An 18,323-nucleotide genomic window follows, 5' to 3' on the forward strand; every position below is an offset into this window, starting at 1 on the left:
GAGTTCAAAGGCACTGGTGCTCAATTTGTTAGGAAAGGGGTAACTTTAGTTTTCTTAAGCAGTTTAGACAAATTCATAGTGAAAGGGAGCATCAAACCTAACCCTCTTATTTGGACCTTTAACCATATTCCTGCTATGTGGTTGCTCAAGAAACAAAACACCCTAAAATTGAAATAATTCTCCCTTAGTGCCAAGAGTGAACTACCACTTGCAGATTGGGTGTTTCATATGAGGGCTTCCCCAAGATTTACTCCATAATTTTATTGGCAACATATGCATAATTCTATTACAATTATAATTATATTATACTACAGGATACTTTCAAAATGTTGTATTAAACATATTAGCAAATACTTTGAGAAACTCTTATAAATAGGGTAACTTTTCCTAAAGGAAAAAAGTAAAATATTTCTAAAGTCATAATCTGGGATATAAAATTATTTCAAATTTATTCTGAAATAATGCCACCTACACTGTCATGAGTATGATGCAGCAGTTACACCAAAAAATATCAGTGAACCGCTAAAACCATTTTATTCCAATCAATGGCATCTGCATTCTTTTTCATAATCTCAGCATTTCATGGGTGCTCTAATACATATTTCCAGTCAATCTTTTATATATCTTTTTAAAAATCCTCATGACATTACATGAATCAGTTAGATCAGAGAAATGCATTGACAGATAGAGAAGACACACTGGGGCTTTTTCTGCAGAAGGACAATGAAGTATTTTTCCTCCTTCAAACTCACTGAAGCAAGAGACAGAAAATGCTATTTCGCTTGAGCCAACGATGCGTTCTTTTTCTCCTCTCTGATACTAGGATCACAGAAGCAATGATTGAAGGAAAAAATATTACTGAGATCACCCAATTCATCCTCCTGGGATTCTCAGATTTCCCCCGAGTCATAGCACTGCTCTTTGTTATATTCCTCATCCTTTACATTACAACACTGACCTGGAACCTGTCACTTCTTGTTTTAATAAGGATGGATTCCCACCTCTACACTCCCATGTATTTCTTCCTCAGTAATCTGTCCTTTATAGACCTCTGCTATATCACCTCAACAGTCCCCAAGATGCTTTCCAACTTCTTCCAGAAAAAACAAACTATCAGCTTTGTGGGCTGCATAGTTCAATACTTCATCTTTTCCACTATGGGGCTGAGTGAATCTTGCCTCATGACAGCCATGGCCTATGACAGGTATGCTGCCATTTGCAACCCACTGCTCTATGCATCAATCATGTCACCCACCCTCTGTGCTCGCATGGTGCTGGCAAGTTATACAGCAGGACTCATAGGTTCTTCATCTCAGATATGTGCCTTGCTACAACTCCACTTCTGTGGACCTAATGTCATCAGACACTTCTTCTGTGACATGCCTCAGCTGTTAAATCTATCCTGCACTGACACTTTCTTTGCACAGGTCTTGCTTGCCATATTAACAATGCTGTTTGGGCTTACAAATGCCTTAGCCATCATGATATCCTATGGCTATATTGTCTTGTCAATCATGAAGATCACTTCAGCTAAAGGCAGGTCTAAGGCATTCAATACCTGTGCTTCTCATCTCACAGCTGTTTCCCTCTTCTACACCTCCAGTGTCTTTGTCTATTTGAGTTCCAGCTCTGGTGGCTCCTCCAGCTTTGACAGATTTGCATCTGTCTTCTACACTGTGATGATTCCCATGTTGAACCCTTTGGTTTATAGTTTGAGGAACAATGAAATCAGAGGTGCTGTAAAGAGGTTACAGAGGAAGATGAGATGTTTCTAACAAAACATTCTGAGAGTTCTCACTGATCTGCCCTACAAAATGCCTACTTCCGTTGAAGAAAGGCTCAACTTGATATAGATTATATAGCAATATAGATCATTACTGATTCGATGTTCCTGAAACGTTATTCTTATAAGTCCTGGAGGTTTATCATTTTCATTTTACATCAGAAATAGTCTCATCTTATGTTGTTATCCAAAGTATTTATGAAACATCCAAATTTATAACTGTTTGCTGCTGCAATTGAAGACTTTTCAGCCCTGGGCCCCATCCTTACAGAAGATGCCTGGCTCAGGCTTCCTGGGTCCAGAACTCTTGTCCCACAAATGGCCCAATGTAGCCTAATAAAGACCTGGTGGGTTGTTCTTTGTTTTTAATCAGGAAACCTACTGTTTGAAGGAATAAAAGTAGCAGTGGTTTGGCTATACCTCCTAGAAACAATTACTTCTGATAGTTACATTGTTTCTAAGACGAATCAAGGCTAATCATCTATTATGTTTTGGGTCATATTCTTGTCTCCACCAGCTACTAGCTAAGTGAAGAAGACATGGTCTGACTCTTCAGTAGTGATGAACAATATGGTTTGTTCAGAGCTACGTAATATGAGTGTAGTTATTTCATTCTTGAAACCAGAGTCCAGATGAGATTTCATATTTAAATTCCAAAAGACCAATAGCATAAAACATGACTATTTGGTTAACATAGACAATGATATCTTACTATCAAATTGCTTCTGATATTTCAAGTATCTGTTCTATTTCTTATGCAATACACATATGATTTCACTGTACTAAGTTACTGAATATTCAATTTTCTAAAGACTAATAGCAAATATTGGAAACACTATACAGGCATCCAAAATTGAAAGAACAATATAGGTACAATCAAGAAACTACTAAGTGTCTATCAAGGGTCTGGAACCCCGAACAGAAGTGTCTGAGAGGAACTTGGATGGCCTGTTGTATAGAGAGCATGGTTACTTCTCTATATTTGGGCTGGAAAAACATTTGTGATTAAAAGACAATGGCATTAGCTTGTTCCATATTTACTGCTTTCTTCTAGTTTCTTTGTCATTTAAGATTATACTTGACAAATGCTCAAAAACACTTTTAAATGTGATGGGTTTTGCTGGTGAAAGAGGAGCAGGTGATGTGAATATTTGCAGGAGGAAGTCTGAAGAGGTAGATCACACATAGCCCAGCGTGCTTTCTCACTTTACCACTGGGAGCCAATGTGGCAGACAGTGATTGCTCTATCAGTAGAGACATGGGAGATGGATCGAGTTGCCTGACTTTGGCTGACCTTGGGGGATTATGGGATAGTAAAAAAAAATAAAGGTTGATTATTAAGTTATTGAGTTTTGGGTTGTTTGTTCAGTAGAACCAAACCTCATGACTATAACATTTGACTTAGTATGATCATAAACTCCAGATACCCAGTAACCCAAAAATTTCTAGTCACTCATATTATTTCATACAATTTGTTTTATCCTCTAGCTTAGTTTTCTAATTACTCTAAGCCTGATTTTATCAAAGAATGTAAGATAAATAGATTCCAAATAAATAAACTGAGAAATATCTCCAATAACACTGATTATCTGGACTATAGTAATGACCCATAAAGGAGTCTCACTTGAAATCATTCAAATTATTGAATTCAAAAGATATTTACTACATAAATTTTATTACAAAAAGATTATAGAAAAGTATTTTGCCATAAATTTAGTAATACATATTTTCTTTCTTCTGAAGCTAAAGATGAAACAAGTATGGATATTTACAAAAAAATACTGTGGGATATTCCTTTACACTGTATGAATGTATGTCTCTATGATTGATTTAATAAAGAAGCTGTCTGGTCAATAGCTGGTCAGAAAGAGATTGGGCAGGAGAGCTAGACTAGGAGAATGCTGAGAGGAAGAAGGGCAGAGTCTGGAGTCACCAACTAGATGCAGAGGGAGCAGGAGATGGTCGTGCTGTGTTGAAAGAAGGTACTGCTATGTTGCAGAGCATAAATAAGAAATATGGGTTAATTTAAAATGTAAGAGTTAGCTAGCAACAAGCATGAGCTATCAGCTAAGAGTTTATAATTAATATTAAAACTCTGTATCAGCTATTTGAGAGCTGCTGGTGAGAGAGGAACTTCTGCCTACAAATGAAGCCCAATGTCCAGGTCCATGTATATCCACATAAATCCTGAGAAAGCTTTAGAAAGGTTCTAAGGGCACAGAAATAGAGACTAACATAGCTTCCTAGTGTCACAGTCTTATGCCAGTGACAGTCCAGAGCTGCATCTCCCAATAGCTGCCTGCAAGATGGAGCCATCCACAAACCATCATGAGCTAAACAGTGTAGTGAGTTCCCACAGTCTCTCACATGGGCTGCAGTACAGAGAGGCTTCTCCCAGCCTCGGCCTGCAGGCTTAAGCTGCCATGGCAAGATCCACCAGCATACTGCATGGTGGGTTTGGAGTTTTGCTCATGCTGACAGAAATGGATTACAGATACACAGTAAAGACAGATTCAGATGGGAAGAAAAGCTCTAAGTGGGTTACAGTGTGTTTTTTAAAAATTTACAAAGGCTTGGGAGAAAGAGTATATACAATCTTAGACTAAAAATACAGTTTTAAAATAATAAAGTTCTTAAAAAGGAAGTAAAGTAATTTTAAAAAGCCATGTAATGATGGAAAAACACAAAGAATCTGGATACTGTATGTTATTGTGTTGTCTTTGAATTTTTTTGACTGCCGAGGAAGGAGTGATGGCTACTAAGAGACACTGGATTGAAGCTGCTAGATTAAATCAACCTATATATTTTAAAAATATCTTGACTTCAAAATTTAAGTCAAAAGGTATGTTGCTTTGGGGGGGGAGTATGCTTTTGTTTCCATGGGAAATGAGAAGCTGTGGATTCATTCCAGGTTGAAGAAAATCAGGTTTGATCACTGAAGACCCCCTGAAAACCCTGGCTACAAACACAGAGAAATAAACCTAAAAGAATTACAAGACACATGATGTATATTTTACCTGCTCAAACATATAACAAAAAAAATCATCTTTAGCTGATTTATGTGCAATGCACAGTCTATACTTGTATTAATACAGATATGTATGTTACCTTTAAAAGTTTATTTATTTTCAGAGCAAGGAGACCAGACACTAGTGAAAACAGATGGTCCAAGTGATCCAGCATTCAAAATAGCTTCAAGGTTGCTGGCTGAGATGGTCCAACCTCACAGAATACTTCATCTGTGACTTCATTATTATCCCAATTTTCCCCAAGTCCCCCCAAAAATAACAGCTCCCACAAACAAACAACAGGAAGTAGTCTAGAGAGTGACTACTTCTAGTAGTCACTACTTTAAGTAGGGTTGGTTACAAATTGTTATTGGTCATAGTCAGGAAAAAGCTAAACAAAGGAGTTAAATTCAAAGATCTCTTTGTAAAGGAAAAAAGGGGAATAAAATATAGAAATGATAGGATAAAAGGATAGATTATTGAATCTACTTTAATCCAAAAAACAACTATTAATTTTAAAATATTTTACATTGGTACGGATTTTGGTTTATTGATACAAATTTAAAGTTAATTTTGTTATACAGTATGTATGTTTCTACTCTTGTTTAGGATATTGTATTTACGCAGCTCATTTAAAAACGTATGGTATAATTTAAAAATATAGATTAATAGACATCTGTAATAGTCAAACCTATACTCATATTATGGCCTGTGTTGTTTACTTAGCAGGTATGAGGCCTTAGGTTCAATCCCCAGAGGAAAAGAGTAATACTTTGTGTCTAAGTTCATAGATTTAATTCAGGATTCTCCGTCCTGTTCAGTTACCTTACTTGCTGTTTTTTATTTGTTTTTTGTTTTGTTTTGTTTTAATAAAAGAAATTTATTTTCCCTCATGTATGTACCTTCCTGTCTGTTTGTTCACCAAATGTAGTGCAATGCTCCAGGAGGATCGGAGGACATCAGATGCCCTGAAACTGAGGGTTACGGGTGGTTGTAAGCTGCTTCCTGTGAGTGTCCACAGGAACACAGGTCCTCTACAAGAGTAGTAAGCACTTTTAACAGCTAAGCCATATTGTCAGCTACTTTTATATTGGTTTTTGTACAAGTACCATGCTCTTACTATAGTTTTATAGTACATTTTAAGTCAGTTATCTTGATACCTATCTCCATTTACTTAATATTGCTTTAGATTCTGTGATTTTGTATGAAATTTTGAATTTATTTTTTTATTTTGTGAAAAATGTCATTAGTGTTTTGAGTCATAGATTGGTTAGATTACTTGATCTTTTTAAAAATATTGGTTCTTCAAGGAATAGGAGACCATGGTAAATGAAGACCACATGAGAATAGGAAGAAGCAAAGTGCTAGAGAGGCCCACAGAAATCCACAAAGATACCCCCACAACAGACTGCTGGCAATGGTCGAGAGACAGCCCGAACTGACCTACTCTGGTGATGGGATGGCCAAATACCCTAACTGTCATGCTAGAAACCTCATCCAACTACTGAGGGATCTGGATGCAGAGATCCATGACTAGGCCCTGGGTGGATCTCTGGGAGTTCAATTAGCGAGAATGAGGAGGGTTTATATGAGCGAGAATTGTTGAGACCAAGGTTGGATAAAGCACAGGGACAAATAGCCAAATGAATGGAAACACATGAACTATGAACTAATGGCTGAGGGGTCCCCACTGGATCAGGCCCTCTGAATGGGTGAGACAGTTGATTGGCTTGATCTGTTTGGGAGACATCCAGGCAGTGGGACCGGGTCCTGTGCTCATGGCATGAGTTGGCTGTTTGAAACCTGGGGCCTATGCAGGATTGCTTGGCTCGGCCTGGGAAGAGGGGACTGGACCTACCTGGACTGAGTCTACCAGGTTGATCTCAGTCTGTGGGGAAGGCTTTGCCCTGGAGGAGATGGGAATGGGGGGGGGGGGGGGCTGGGGGGAAGGTGAGGGGGATGGGAGGGGGGGAGAACAAGGGAATCCGTGGCTGATAATGTAGAACTGAATTATATTGCAAAATAAAAAGAAAATAAAAGAAACTCAAATGGAAAAAAATATTGGTTCTTAAAGTTCATAAATGTGGACTGTCTTTCTGCTTATCTGTATCATCTTCGCTTTCTCCATCATCGATGTTTGATAGCCTTCATGTAAAGATCTGGCACTTACATGGTTAAGTTCATTCCTAGATTTCATTTGTTTTTGATATGTTTAGATATGTACCCCATGCTGGCCTTGAACTCATGGTGTTCCTGCATTAACCTCCCATGTGCAAGGATTACAAAAATGTACTACTATATCCAGTGCTTCCTAGGTATTTTATTTTGTGAATGATTATCATTATGGATTGCTCCCTTGATTTCTTTTTCATAGAGCTCACTATTAGGCTATAGGAATATGTTGAATTCGTTTGTCAGATCTACAAGTCTGAGTAGGCATCTTTAGAGTTTTAAAATGTGAAATCATGTCACTTGTAAATAGGGACAATTTCTTCTTCCTAATTTGCATGCTTTCTAATTATGCTCATTCCTAATTGCTCTGTCTAGGCTTTCTAATTCTGTGTTTAATAGATTATGGGTCCTTTGCCTGACTCTGTTGAGAGTGATGATAGAAGTCGCTGTGTCATATATAGACTTCACTTTTGGGGTAAAGTCTATACCTAATTAAAAATAATTATAAAGAGATATTGAATTTGTCAAATACTTTCTCTGTAACTATCCAAATGTTTATATACTTTCTCTCCTTCATTCTGTAAGTGTAGTGTACAGTTTATTTGTATGCAGTTAACCATCCTTGTGTCTGTACTTGAATCCCACTACATCACGATGGCTGATATTTTGATATATTTTTGAATTTGGTTTGCTAGTGTAGTTATACCTATGTTCATCATGGGTAGTGATCTAAGGTTTTCTTACTTGTCATATCTTTGATGGGGTTATTAATACTGCCTTCATTGAACAGATTTTGATGCTCTCCTCTTGAATTTCTTGATTAGTTTGAGAATTTTGTGGCTAGTTCTTCACATGTTTTGTAGGGTTAAGAAGTAAATCAGTCAGGCTTTTCTTTAATGCATACTTTTCCTTTCAATATCCTTACTTGTCATTGGTTCTTTTACATTTCTATTTCTTCAAAATTCAGTCTTAGTGGCTGTATTAGTCTGGAAACTATATCTTCTAGTTTATATTTCATCATTGTATTATTGTTTATATTCTTCTCTTGTGATCATTGGCATGTTTGTAGTGTTATTTGTAGTGTCTCCTTTTTCATATCTGCTTTTATCTGTTTTTGTTCCCCTATAATAACTTATTAATCTTATCTTTTAAAAATCCAACTTAAATTTAATTTTTGTATTACTTTTATATAATTAGTTTATTTGCAAAAATGTGAAATATTAATAGAAAAAATTTAATGATATCTTGATATAGTTATGAATTCTGTGATTATATATACATTTATCATGTTGTGGTAAAAAAAATTCAAAGTTCTTTCTAGACTTATGAAATATTTGTTTTATTTCTCTAATCCCCATTTATACTCCTTGTGTTTATTGTTTCCTTCAATAGTGGGTATAAGTTTGTTATTATTTTTGTAGCTCCTTAACACATGATAAAATGTTTATTTGATACTATTATTCTGCTGCTACTATTAAAATGACTACTAATGACTTATTGCTATGCCCATAGATGGTAGCATGCCTCAACCCTTATCAGAGAAACTTCTCCTTGAAGTAAATGACAATTAATAAGACCCTCAACTAATCAACATGCAGAGAATAAGAGACTGTGGAGTCAGGGCATTGAGGGCCCAGGCTGGCTGGAAGACATCCACGGGCACACCTGGCACCATAAGGCACCAGGCAGGCGGGGTCCCATTGTGATGAGCAAATATATGGTTGAGAAATAGGAGAGAAAGAGTAGAATTGATTCATGTGCTGTGGAAAGAGGAGGAATGGAAGAAGTGAAGATAGTAAGGAGTAGGCAGATGTGGGAGGCCTACATGCTACCCAGGGCCATGGCGATATTCAGACCAAGTCTGCAGCCAAGGGCTATGTCTGGGTCCATGGTACTACCACAGCCAGCAACTGCATGGACATGCATGGCCTATGCTGCCTGCCACCAAAGGCCACAAGGATGCTTAGTGTATGGGCTGCCACTGGTGGCAATGTAGATGTCCAAAAGCCATGCCACCAGTTGAACCACATTGATCTGTGTAGTTTTCTCATCAGCTGAGAGACTGCACATGAATCTACTGATACTTAAACTGCCTTCTGCAGCCCAGCAGCCCTCTAGTCAGAGCCCCACCATTCAGGCCACAGCCTAGCTGGACTTCCAGTTCCGCCAGAACCTGCTTGACTGCTGCCTCTAAATGTAGCTTTTAACTAAGTCTATTGTTCTATATACCAACAAAGTCTCAGGAGTCAGACGTTGGGGTGAAAACCTGCTAGCTCAGAGAATCTGAGAAGCAACCAGCTGACCTTCCTTTTTGGCCAGAGATCCAGCAAGAAAGCATCTCTCCAGCTGTCCCAAACCAAAAAAAAAAAAAAAAAAAAAAACCTGCAAAAACTCAAAGTCCCTCCTTACTCCTTCCTGTGCATCTCTCTATCCAACTTCCTGGCTTCTCTGTACTCTCTTTGGCCCTTCTCCCTGCTCCTGCCTTTGAGGTGGATTCGCTCCTGGTCAGATCAGAGGAGGACTTCTGCTGTCTACTCCATTCTGAAATCATGAGTATATTGCCTCAATTTATATCTTAATAAATTCTGTTATCCATTTAATAGATTCATGTGGATTGATCATGATAAGTTTGGTGGGTTTATGAAGTGTAATCCTGACAAAGAAACTGAGAATAAAGCAAATGAGGAGCAAGCTAATGCTATCACCTCCTAATCACATTTTTTTTAACCTGCACACAGAGAACTGATCACATTCCCTACAGAAGAGGGAGGGCTATCCAATCTCCTCTCAAGCACTACTTTATGTGCAGGGTTCAGGATCTTTGATAGATTTTTAAGAGTTTCTTAATAACACCTATATGGTGTAGCTAGAGTTTTTTCTCCGGTTCCCGCCAAGCCCCGGCAGTCCCACAGCCCACTTATAAAATAAACATACAGATGCTTATCTTATTTAAACTGTTTGGCTATTAGCTCAGGCCTATCATTGTTTAGTTTTTACTCTTATACTCAGTCCATTTTTGTTAATCTATATGTTGTCATATGTTTTGTGGCTTTACCTGTTGCCTTTATATGATGTTTTTTGGACAGCAGCTGGAGTCTTTTATTTTCTCTCTTTTTGTTTTTTTAATTTTTTTTCTGTTAGTCCCGCCTATACTTTTCGTCTGGCTACTGGCCAATCAGTGTTTTATTTATCAACTAATCATCCACAGCAATATGGTCCTTTTGGGTTCCAAGACCTGCATACTATTTTCCCGTATTTACCATTAGTCTGCATAAAACTAAGTATTCAGAAATCTGTTGTTACAATGATTTCATGTGTGTATCATTATACAAAATTGAACAGATATCTGAAACATCAAAAGCAATTTAACAATGATATTTCATTGACTATGTTAACCAATGATTAATAATAGTGATTTAATGTGGCACAGAACGAGAAATTGGGGCAGCACAGTATCAGATACTGCCATTGGTCATTTGGCATTTGAATATGAAATTGCATCTGGACTCTGATTTCAGGAATCTAATCATCATACTCACATGCAAATACCTCTGAAGAATCTATAGCCTTCATCATTACTAAAGATTTAGATCACAACATCTTCCCTTAGCCTACTGCTTGTGGAGACAAGAATATGACCCCAAATTTGTTAGATCATTAGCACTCATTTCCTGGAACTCACTTTGATCATCACAGGTGAGTCTTTTCCAGGCCAATGTTAATTTTACTTCTTTGAAAAGAGTATATCCCCCAACATTCATTTGTTCCCACATATTTAAAAACAAATAACAATCAATAGTCCTCACCAGTTTTTTTTATTATGCTACATCAGAGCTGCTGTGAGACAAGGTTTCTCAACCCATCGAGACTCATTCACCAATAATCTGTAGAGACAAAGTCGAGATATGGAGAATCTTCCAGTTTAGCAGCAAAAGGTCTAAATTCAGATATTTCACAAATGTGATAGGTAAATGGTAGAGGATGAGGCCATTTCTGATATAACAGGAGGAAAGATGAACCTCCGAAACAGATATCATGTTTGAATCAGCTATGGCCTGTATTAGCATAAATTCTGCATCAAGCTTTTGTTAAGATGTTTTATAAGATCAATCTGTCAGAAATCTCAGAATCTTTGACCTTAGCAGTAGCCCATCTTCCACAACCTTTTCATAGTGTCTTTGGTTTTCTTGTTCATCAGACTGTAAATCAAGGAATTCGACATGGGAATCACCACAGTGTAGGAGACAGATGCAAATCTGTCGAAGCTGGAGAAGCCCCAGAACTGGAACTCAGACAAATATCCTAAAAGTAGAGAAGAGGCCAACAGCTGCTGTGTGAGAAACACAGGTGTTGAATGCCTTGGACCTGTCTTTAACTGATGTGATCTTCATGATGGATAAGATGATATAGCCATAGGATACTATGGTAACGAAGGATTCTGCTAGCACAAAGATTGTTGTTAATAAGGCAATTGGAATTTGTACAGAGCAAACCTCACTGTGGGATAAATTTATCAGTTGGGAAATACCACAGGAAAAGTGACTGATGACATTAGATGCACAGAAGTGAAGCTCAAACCAAGTACACATGTAAGATACAGAACCTGGAAGTCTAGCCATATAGAATCACAGCACCATCTGAGCACAGAGTGGGGTGACATGATTGATGAATAGAGAAGTGGGTTACAAATGTCAACATACATGTGATTGTCCATGGATGTCATGAGGCAAGATCCACTCAGCCCCATAGTGAAGAAGACAAAGTACTGAGAGATGCCTCCCCATAAAGTTAATAGTCTACTTTTCCTGAAAGAAGTTGGAGAGGATCTTGGAAACCATGACAGTGCCATGGTAGAAGGCTATAAAGGACAGAACACTAGGAAGAAATACATGAAGAAATCCTTACTAAAACAATGAAAGATGGGTTCCAGGTCAGAGTTGTAAAGTAGATGAGCAGGAATGTAATAAAAAGCAATGTTATGATTCGGAGAAAATCTGAGAATTCCAGGAGGATGAACTGGGTGATCTCAGTAATAGTTCCTCCCCAAATCATTGCCTTGGTGAACCTAATACCAAAAGGCACAGAAAGAATGCATTATTGACTCAGGCAAAATTAGAGCATTAACATTTTAATGTTATCTATCTTCTTCTCCAGTGAGCCCTGGAAAAGAAGAAATATTCCACTGCCTTCTGTGGAAAGACTCCAGTATTTCTTCTCAAGATGTGAACAGAAGTCTTCCCAGGAGGCTGATGGTGTGGCTTGGTGTGCACAGTGCTTTTTTTTTTTTTTTTTTTTTTGGAAGCCTGAGAACCTGAGTTCTGATCCTCGGTGCCAGTTTAAAGCTTTGATGTCTGCTCACTTCTGTAACCCAAGAAGTGGTAGATGTTTGAAAGAAGACAGATTCCCGGGACCATCTACATAAGACTGTGAGCTCCAGGTTCAGTGAAAGCTTTTGCTTCAAAAAATTATTGGTCTGATTTTTTTTATTATTATTAAGAAATCCTCTATTCATTTTACATACCAACCACAGATGCCCCTCTCCTCCCTCCTCCAGCTCCCCAGCCTTTCCTCCCCCAATCCTACCTCCTCCAAGGCAATGCCTCCCATGGGGAGTAAGCAGAGCCTGAAACATTCAGTGGAGGCAGGTCCAAGGCCCTCCCCCTGCACCAATGCTGCACAAGGTGTCAAACCATAGGCACTGGGCTCCAAAAAGCCCTCTCATGCACCAGGGACAGATCCTGATCCCACTGCCAGGGGACCCCCTAAACAGTTCAAGCTAATCAACTGTCTCGCCTATCTAGGGAGCCTACTCCCGTCCCATGGGGGCTCCACAGCTATTGGTCCACAGTTCATGAGTTCCCACTAGTTTGGCCTGGCTGTCTCTGTATGTTTCACCCATCATGATCTCGATGTTCCTTGCTCATAGAATCCCTCCTCTCTCTCATCAATTGGACTCCTGGAGCTCCACCTGGGACCTGGCCATATATCTCTGTTTCTGCTTCCATCAGTTACTGGATGAAGGCTCTATGATGGCAGTTTAGGCACCCTCTTGACTATTGCTAGTAGTCTAAAGTGGTGTCATCCATGTGAATTCCTGAGAACTTTCCCAGCACCTGTTTCTCCCTATTCCCGTGATGTCTACATTTATCATGGTATCTCTTTCCTTGCTCTCCCACTCTGTCCCTGTTCCAGCTTGAACTTCCCATTCCCTTATGCTCTCATCTTGTACCCCTTACCCTCAATTGCCCCCCTCACCCCAGTTTGCTCATGTAGATCTCATCCATTTCTCCTTCACAGGGCAACCTGCTTAGGGTTCTCCTTGTTAGCTAGCTTCTCTGGAGCTGTGGGTTGTAGTTTGGTTATCTTCTGCTTTACATCTAGTATCCATTTATGAGTGAGTACATACCATGTTTGTCCTTCTGAGTCTGGGTTACCTCACACAGGAAATTTTCTAGTTCCATTAATTTGCCTGCAAATTTCATGATGTCATTGTTTTTTACTGCTGAGTAGTACTCCATTGTGTATATGTGCCACATTGTCTTTATCCATTCTTTGGTTGAATCAAATTGAAGACCCTGACATTAATACATACACCTATGAACACCTGATTTTTGACAAAGAAGCCAAAACTGTACAAAGGAAAAAAGAAAGCCTCTTCAACAAATGGTGCTGGCATAACTGGATGTCAACATGTAGATCACTGCAAATAGATCCATATCTGTCTCCATACACAAAACTCAAGTCCAAGTGAATCAAAGACCTCAACATAAATCCAGTTACACTGAACCTGATAGAAGAGAAAGTAGGAAGTAGTCTTGAACACATTGGCACCAAAGATCACTTCCTAAATACAACACCAGTAGCACAGACACTGAGAGCAACAATTAATAAATGGGACCTCTAAAAACTGAGAAGCTTTTGTAGGGCAAAGGACACGGTCAATAAGAGAAAACAACAGCCTACAGAATGGGAAAAGATCTTCACCAACCCCACATCTGACAGAGGGCTGATCTCCAGAATATATAAAGACTTGGTCTGATTTTTAATAAGACAATAAAATACACACTGGAAAAAAGAAAAGAAGAAAGCACTTTTACCAAGTGGTTAAGGGGAAAGTGAAGATCTATTTGTAGGATAATGAAACCAGATGCTTATGTCACAGCCTACACAAAAGTCAACTCCAATGGGTGGGTGGCCTGAACACAAAACAGAAAACTGTGAAACTACTATGAGAAAAGGTGGGGAGTACACTACTTAATATTGGCACAGGCGAAGTCTTTTTAAATAGGAGTCTGATTACAGAGGAAGTAAAGCCAACAATAAATAAATGAGATTTTTATGAAACTAAAAACCTTTTTTAGTGCAAAAGAAACTTTCAATAAAGTGAAGGAACAGCCTACCTGTAGGACGAGAAAAAATCTTTGCTAGATACATTCAACGAAGGATTATTGCCAAGAATCCACAAAGAACTAGGGGGGAAAAAAGCAAAACATCAACGAAACAGGCAACCCAATCAAACAGAAGTCTACCAATCTCAACAGGGAGTTCTCAAAAGAACAGTCTCAAAACACAAGTGAAATGTTAAATATCCAGCCAGCCATAAACCCTTGGATTTACAATGGTGTGCTGCCTGCAAAATATGCTAGGGCAATAGCGGCACAAAGCTTGTGGGAGTAACCAACCAATAACTGATTTGACTTAAGGCCTCCTCAAAAGATGGGACCCATACCCGACACTGCTTGGGTGTCCAAGAACCTAAGGCTAGAAAGCCCAGGTGCCTAGGGTAAAATCAAATAATACTGGTCTAAAGAAAGAAAAGGAAATGTAGTGATAAAATTATTTCTAATGTCATTCTGCTGCACTCATATATCAGTGCCTTCTTCAGCTCTCAGGGAGACTTCCTCTCTCAAAAACTGAAGTGAAGAATAACTGAGGAAGACTCAATGTCAAGCTCAGCCCTCCCCAAACAAATAAATGTAATATAACATTGATAATTCTTATATCTATAAAAAACAGTTCTTATATTTATAAAAACCAACATTTGTGAATTAGAACAAAAATGTCAACTAAAAAAGAATCACTGATTAATACACAAATTTACCGTTCTGAAGGAAAAAAATGTTTTGACTCATTCTCTCATACTTTCTCATTAACACAGACAGACAGACACACACACACACACACACACACACACACACACACACACACACACACACACACACACCAAATGAGCCCCTTGAAATGGCAAACACTAAATATAACAGATGACTCAAGAGATGCTCACCACTGGCACTAGCAGCAATCAGTAAGCATATCTAAACAACTCTTTCTCTCTCAGCTTGTCTTACTGCCCTTGGAGTCATTTGAACTGGAGGGGACACAGAGAAAAATATGACTCAAGATTTCAATTTCAATTCCCAAGTAGAAAACCTGAGGCAAGAAATGCCCAAGATGGCAGAGCCATCCAGTCAGGTAGACTGACAGTGATAAAGCAGATGCATGCACACTTCTTTTTTTCAACCCTTGATCTGATTCGGCCATCACAACCGTCCTGCAAAGCAGATGTGCTATTATTTCCCTTGCCTGTGTGAGGAAAACAAGGCACCAGGGAACATGACTGGACTGTCAAGAGAGCTGCAACCTATGATTCAAACTGCGAGGTTCTTAGCTTCAGATTGAAGCCTGTCACTGGCACTTGGGGGTTACATGAACTAGAATAAATTTATTTTTCAAAGCCTAAGTATTTTCCTCTGTAAAATCAGCTAAGGGTAGTAACTAACTCACAGTATAGATCAGTAGTACAGCAGTGTGTGTGTGTGTGTGTGTGTGTGTGTGTGTGTGTGTGTGTGTGTGTGTGTGTGTGTGTCTGTCTGTCTGTCTGTCTGTCCTTGGCCTCACTCTCCAGCACTACAAAAAATAAGAAAGCGAAATCCTTCCCTTTTCCTATTTAATGCAGACATTGTTAATTTATATATGGCTCTTTGCCCTTTATGTTGTCTGTCTTAGTATCATTCATTATCACAGTAATCAGAGTTGGCATAGGAGACAAAATGTATCATTACTCTCCTAGATGCATCAATTATAATTATGAGGTTAATCTTAGAAATTCCCCAGATCTTAATTCAGTATCAAAACACTTTCACAGTGAATTGGCTTCACTCTCTCAGCTTCAGGATCTCCTGGTTGATTTCTAATCCTACAAGAGACTGTTTCTTGTGGCAAAGAGCTCATATTTGCCTCTCATGTTCACAGTCTGAGCATAGCGATTGCAGTCATTACATTTCATTCCCTAATTTAAGCCCATTTACATGTATAGAAGGAATCTCAGAAACCCTATTCCTGTATATGGAATATTTGTTTTCAGAAGAAGGACTGATAATTTGATTTCCATGAAACAGAATAACTATGTTTTAAGATGTATTTATTTTTGGTGTATGACTGTTTACCTGCATGTATGTGCACCATGTGTGAATCTGGTACTTGTGGAAGTCGTAAGAGGGTATCAGATATCTGGAACTGAAGTTATTGAGGGTTATAAGCTGCCATATGCATACTGGGAACTGAACATTTATTCTCTAAAAGAGCAGTACCCACTCTTCACCACTTAGTCATCTCTCCAGCCCCAAATAAACTCTTTTGTTCAAGTTTTATTGCTAAAGAAAATGGGAGGAAAAAGGGAAAGAGAAAGGAAGGAAATCCATGACTCAAAATACAAGATTTTCAGAGCTCCAGGGATCTTCGGGAGATAGCTCAATTTGCTCAGTCCCTGGGGACGTAACTGACTTGCCCATGGTGACCCATTCAGGCGCTGACAGTACTGAGAGTAACACCTAGACATTAAAAAGCAAATGAATTGCTTTCATTCCAATGAAAGTAAGTCACAGTAAAAAGTCACTTGAGGCTAGAGAGATGGGTCAGAGATTCAGAGCACTTGCTGATTTTGCAGAGGATCCAGGTTCAAGATCATCTATAACTCCAGTTCCCAGGGATCCAATGCTTTCTTCTGATACCCCCCAGGCATGTACATGGTACATAAGCATACATACAGGCAAACACTCATGCACATAAAATAAGTGACTTTTTAAGTCAGGTAGAAGGGAAAGACTTCTTGGCCATGACTCAAGAGACAGAGTCATTCATGCTATTGTTTTATATCCCTGGAGTGATTTCTATTTATCGAGCACCGTGTGAAGAAGATGTTCTTATTCACATCCTATGGAATGACCTCAACACCCTTTGGGGCAGAAGTTATTGTTATATCAGTTTTACAAATAAAGAAGCTGGTATTTAAGAGATTAAGCAACTTCACATTTATTTTATATTGATAAGAGAGCACAGTTAGAATTTGATCCCAAATATCTCAGTTGGAAATTTTTGTTCCTAACCACTATATTTTAGCACAAGTCTTAGGCTGTTTATGTGTGAGGTTTATTTCCAGCTGAGGACTTCTTAAAATGAAAGCCTGTCCTTTAACATAAGATGAAGTCTTCTCGGACCCAAAGAAAGGAAGTCTCAGAGGAGAATAATGTGTGGATTTTGGTAATGGGTAGCCAGGCCATCACCATTACTCCAGAGAACAATTAGTACTCTGAAGGAGTTAGTTGTAACAGTTGTTCAGGTTCACACATTGGACCCTGGAGTGGCTGCAGTGGGCAGCCTCTGGGAGGCAGAGGGGGGCCATCTATGCCCATTAAAGTAATAAATTCCCACAAGCCATTTGGAAACTTTAGTGATAATAGAGCAGGTATTCCGTAAGCACACATTTTTATTTACACAAAGTCAATGTATTTAAAAAAAAAAAAAAACTGATGGAACCAGAAATGAGGCACACAGTGGGAAATGCAAATGGACAGAAGATTACAGAAGAGGTCGTGGATGAAAAGCCACTAACCTTCTCTTGTGGCATGGATCTCAAGATACTTCTGCCTAAAGTAATTTAGTAAGTCTAACTCATTCCTTCCCACTTCATTCTCCAGAAAATACAACATTCAAGCTTACCCCAGCTTTCATCTGTTAAAGCGCAGAGAAACACTGCCAAGTCCTGAGGCTGCAAAGGCCAGGCTTTGTACAGATTGAGTCTTTACAGCAGTGCCTGGTACACAGCAACTATTAAATAAGTATTCACAACTATATTATGATTGTTATCATATGTTAATATTGTTGTTTGTTACTAAAAAATATATCATGTATTTTATTATAGTAACATGCCAGGAATAATAACTGACAGGCCACTTGGCTGATAAGCAATGGAAAACATTCATCCATTCCATGAATATTTACCAGGTGCCTGTGACTTGAGGGAAGATTCAACATCTTAGAATACCCCAAGTCAGAAGCAGATGTGCAATGTAAGTGACAAG

At 38.7% G+C, this 18,323-nt stretch overlaps 1 protein-coding gene and 1 pseudogene across 1 annotated transcript; one reads left to right on the top strand and one right to left on the bottom strand.

Annotated features, from left to right (window-relative positions):
* Positions 1-836: 836 nt before the first annotated feature.
* On the top strand, positions 837-1,775 carry LOC128123769 (olfactory receptor 5AN1-like). Its single transcript, XM_052760079.1, has one exon. The coding sequence runs from the start codon at positions 837-839 to the stop codon at positions 1,773-1,775; it is 939 nt and encodes a 312-aa protein (XP_052616039.1).
* Positions 1,776-11,101: 9,326 nt separating this feature from the next.
* LOC128124372 (olfactory receptor 5AN1-like) lies at positions 11,102-12,015 on the bottom strand (annotated as a pseudogene).
* Between the last annotated feature and the right edge of the window lie 6,308 nt (positions 12,016-18,323).

This window comes from Peromyscus californicus, unplaced genomic scaffold (genome assembly GCF_007827085.1).
Source record: "Peromyscus californicus insignis strain IS unplaced genomic scaffold, ASM782708v3 Scaffold_4__1_contigs__length_199733344, whole genome shotgun sequence".
Classification (NCBI taxonomy): Eukaryota; Metazoa; Chordata; class Mammalia; order Rodentia; family Cricetidae; genus Peromyscus; species Peromyscus californicus.